Below are 4,262 nucleotides of genomic sequence, written 5' to 3' on the forward strand. Positions count from 1 at the left end.
AAATCCTGCTGGCTTTCATAACATCCTTTTCTTGCTGCAGACGGCCATAACTTACTCCCTTTCAGAACAATCCTGGGCTTTGCCATTCCAAGATACGATAGATACCTATGGCTCTAAACGACCCTTTACAAGTACTGGCTATGTTTATCAAGTTCTTAATCCTTACCTATTAATCGGCAATTTTTTATGTTTAGTAGTGGCAGGAGAGCACAAAGCAAGCAGAAAGCTGAGAGCTTTGTAAATCACAGGGAAGCAAAACCTCTGATGCCTACATGCAGGTCTCTTGCTGCTATTTTAAGGATTCCAAGGTGTCCTTTCTCGTCTCCACGTGAAGCTTCAGAAACATGAATATGGAATTATCCCAGTGAAGAAGTAGCACTGGGTTACTCTGGAAACGGTCTCTTACCTCGAATGATAATGCTATGTAATTCTGTAACACTTGATATGCAACTTCTTTGTCCAGACCATCTGTAAAATCAGGAAATTTCATCATCTGCATGACAAAGAGAATAAATATACATGAGGAAATCTTATATTCAGAATCTTATATTTAAATAAAGACATTATAAGTCTCTTACTGTAGGAATTCCCCATCCAAATTCACAGTTATTTACTCCTATTATATACGGGACTGCATTGATTGCTTTTTCAGACAGTAATTGACTGGGACTCTTTGGAAAAAATACACCATCCACAGACCCGCTGATGAACAGAGTAGGCTGGAGAAAAACAAACAAACAAAAGAAAGAAAGAAACATTTACATCGATTTTAATTTTGAGAAACATTTTTACAGTGTTTCCAAAGCAAAACAAATAAAGTACCAAGTAAAAATGGAAGTTATTTTCCTCAATAGATGTTTTGAAGCAGAGAAGATTTCTGAATATATTTTAAATATTCATGAAATGTAGGTTATATTCAGTTTACATCTCCTCTTAGCTAGTAGAATCCTATTATGAAGGTGTGATGCTGTGAGGGAAAAAAACTTCTGTGTGGAAACTGCAAAACAACAGGGAAGCTAGCACTGTTATAAGAAATTTAGAGGACATAATTATGTTAAGTAACGTTCAGGTTCTCCTGGAGAAACTGTGACATTTCATACTCTTGTTTCCTCCTTTGGCAGCGCTTGACAGCAAAACATGTCGCTCAAAGCCCATACAGAATCAAAGGGAAGGAACCTGTTCACATTTTTCAGATGGGGTATAGTATAGCTGCAATGTTGTCATATCTTGAAAATGCAAAGAAGGGACAGATGTTAGATATACTTCAAGTTCTTTTAACATTACAAGACATATATAGCATGCTCTGTTAGGATAAAATCTGAAATGTCATTCGTATGCAAGGAGTATAATCTCACCTACCATTTTTAGAGTTATCTGTTCTATCTCTTCCTCTGTTTTTTCCCTTAAGCACTCAACCAGAGCAGCTGAACTGGATGTTTCACAGGCAGCTGCAGCCGCAATTCTCTGCAATCAATAAAAAGTAGTCACATTTTCATTTACTAATTGTTCATATACTCCCCATAGAAGGGTTCCATGTGCCACTGAGTCTGGATTCCAGAGCAGGGCTGGGGGGGCGGGGTCGAAACTTCTCAGAACGGACCATCAAAGCCAGAAGGGTTTCAGCTGTGGATGCTGAGATAGGAAGCTCTCATAACCCTTCATGTTGCGGGCAGAACAGAAAGACAAAATTTACTCCTCCAAAATATCTTCATTCACTAACAGATCAAGGTAGTTGTTCCGGTAAGTAACAAACAGGGCTGAGAAATCTGGATGGCATAAAGTAGTTATAGTAATGCACACAGAATATAACCATGTAGATGATAAAAAAAAAAAAAGAGCACATTACACCCTTCTTAATGATGTATAGTCTTTCCGAGTGATGTAATGTTATTTCTCAGCTGTCATTAGGCAGATCGGCCTCAGTACAATACTGCCTCTTTTACATCCCAGATTAGCAAAACGAAGTTCCTGGAGATTGTTTCTTACAGATGAAAAATTCGATTGCACTCTTATTTTTAATTATAATCAAGTTGAATAAAGTTTTGTTACTTTGAGCACATCAGGCATCAAACAGGAGGGAAAGAGAACAGTATTTAGAATCTGGTGCCATTTTCCAGTCAAAAATAACAGCTCAACTTTTTCTGAAGACAGTATACACTACAGTATTTCTTTACAATTCATACTCGTTCACTGCCTTCTCTCTCTGCTTCCTCAGACTTCTGCCTTCACCCAGATATCTGTGGATATTTGAGTATTTGAAAAGCAAAGTTTCATTGAACATGTATTACTGCAAATAGAAATACTGTCTCTGATGAACGTGGTTGAAATTCCACAAGAAAAAATATCCAGATCTGCTTTTTGGAATAAACTCTTTAACATGTTTAAGAAAAAAAATCAGAAAATTAAAAATGCCACAAAATACTCACTTGTGCTTCCTCCTGAGGCTTTTCAGTGAATAAAGTCCTGATTGCAGTTCCACTCTCGGAAATGGCCTTATGGAACAAGCCCTTTGCCAGCGGAGATAAAATCTGGGAAAAAAAGCACCAACCAGAAACAAGAACAAGCATTACTGGAAATACATTCTGATCACTGACATAGAATTTCAATATCAGAAACTGCCTTTTTTGAAAAAAAAAATTAATAACAGTGTTACACTGTAGCTTCTGATCATAGTTCAGCTGCGCAAAGCTCTTTGGCAGCGCTATCAGGGATAAGTTCACACCCGTCCTTCCCCTCCCATAGCACCTTGCTTCCAAGACTTCATGGAACTACGCTGCAAGCCAGATATACATCAGGTATAACTAAGTCCAACAGACTGGCTGTGCTGCAGAAGGGGAGAAAAACAACTATGAGAGAGAAGACAGGAACAAACAGAAATTCAAATTTCAAGATGACAAATTACATTTTGGGTCTAAACTACATGATTTGGGTACAAAAAGAACACTCTCAACACTCAGAAGCTGCATTGTAATCACACTGAATATCAGACCGAGGTGATGTGTGGTTTAACCTAAAGCCATCCATTTTTTTTCTATGATTTTTCGTTAAGGTACTAAGAATGACCACGGACAGTGGGTTTTTTTTCTCAAATAATTAACATTCATGCTTGTCGTGAACTTACCAGAGCAGAAACACTGATTCCTCCTGCAGATTCTCCACAGATGGTGACAGATCCTGGGTCTCCTCCAAAATGAATGATGTTTTCCTGAATCCACTGAAGAGCTGCCACTTGATCCAAATACCCCCAGTTACCGCGAGCATGCTCATCACCTGTGCTAGAAAGAAAAAACAGATTTCCTTAAATGCTTGAAGTAAAAAAACAACGGACAGATAAATACAATCTGCAGCATAAGAAATCAGCTGTGAAAGAGCCTCTCTACGTAACTTAAAAAGAAATAGCTTGAAATGGGTTGAGATCAGAGCAGCAATCAAGCCGGAACTGCCTCTGAACCAGTTCTGGAACTTGTAAGTTGTTCCAAGCTGTTGCACGTGGAATTAAGAAACACAGAGATTGTTTCAAAAGCAAGCATTCTACAGGTCTTTTCACAACGGATTTGCACACAAAATTTTGGGGATAGCTTATTAAAAACAGAGACAGCAGATCTTACCTAAAGTATCCAACAATACCCAGTCTGTACTGAATGGTTACAACAACCACGTTGTCAAAGGCCGCTAATGCTGAACCATCATAGGTTGAAGCTGCTCCAAAAACTAATCCACCTCCATGGATCCATACAAAGACCTGGAAGGGGAATAAACAGAAGCAACTCAGCACAGGGAAGAGCTCCCTGTGATACAGACTAAATGTCCTAGTTTGCACCGTTTCACTCATGAGTCCTTCGCATTACTTTTCACAAATGGTCAGCGTCTTTCCAACTGGAGCCTGACAGCCTTACAACAGGCACTGATTTCATTACATACTTGAGTTTTACCAGTGCCTCTTGGCATTTTAAAAGGTTATTTACAGGACATCAAACACTACCTACGTAAAGAGTCAGCAAGATTTTATTTGTAAATCGTTCAAAACTGTACCAGTATGTCCACAAACTGTATAGGTTGTAAGTTTGCTGTAAAAGTATTGTGATCCTCAGGAAGCTGGTAGAAGATTCAAGGTCAGGTTGAATTTGTCACATCAAATCACAGAGGCCATCAAGCTTGCTGGATGTTTTGTAATCATGTTGCTTACCGGCAGCTTCTCCTGCTTCTCTGTAGAAACAGGCGTATATATATTCAGGTATAAGCAATCTTCAGACATCTGGAGA

The 4,262-nt window shown here is 38.7% G+C and overlaps 1 protein-coding gene across 1 annotated transcript; it reads right to left on the bottom strand.

The window, feature by feature from the left end:
• Positions 1-29: 29 nt before the first annotated feature.
• On the bottom strand, positions 30-4,256 carry LOC110390541 (fatty acyl-CoA hydrolase precursor, medium chain-like). Its single transcript, XM_021381928.1, has 7 exons — positions 4,187-4,256; positions 3,609-3,742; positions 3,122-3,275; positions 2,427-2,528; positions 1,360-1,464; positions 579-719; positions 30-493 (listed from the first exon to the last, which is right to left on the bottom strand). Exons 1-7 carry the CDS (start codon positions 4,253-4,255, stop codon positions 290-292), a joined length of 909 nt encoding a protein of 302 aa, XP_021237603.1. The 5' UTR covers position 4,256; the 3' UTR covers positions 30-289.
• Positions 4,257-4,262: the final 6 nt, after the last annotated feature.

This window comes from Numida meleagris, unplaced genomic scaffold, assembly GCF_002078875.1.
Source record: "Numida meleagris isolate 19003 breed g44 Domestic line unplaced genomic scaffold, NumMel1.0 unplaced_Scaffold1281, whole genome shotgun sequence".
NCBI classification, from domain to species: Eukaryota; Metazoa; Chordata; class Aves; order Galliformes; family Numididae; genus Numida; species Numida meleagris.

Excerpts from the sequence above, each read along its gene's own strand:
- LOC110390541 (XM_021381928.1), bottom strand. The coding sequence starts at position 4,255 with ATGTCTGAAGATTGCTTATACCTGAATATATATACGCCTGTTTCTACA. Across the intron at positions 720-1,359 it reads AACAGATAACTCTAAAAATG|CCTACTCTGTTCATCAGCGG; the intron begins GTAGGTGAGATT and ends GTTTTTCTCCAG. Across the intron at positions 494-578 it reads TTGGATGGGGAATTCCTACA|ATGATGAAATTTCCTGATTT; the intron begins GTAAGAGACTTA and ends TTTGTCATGCAG.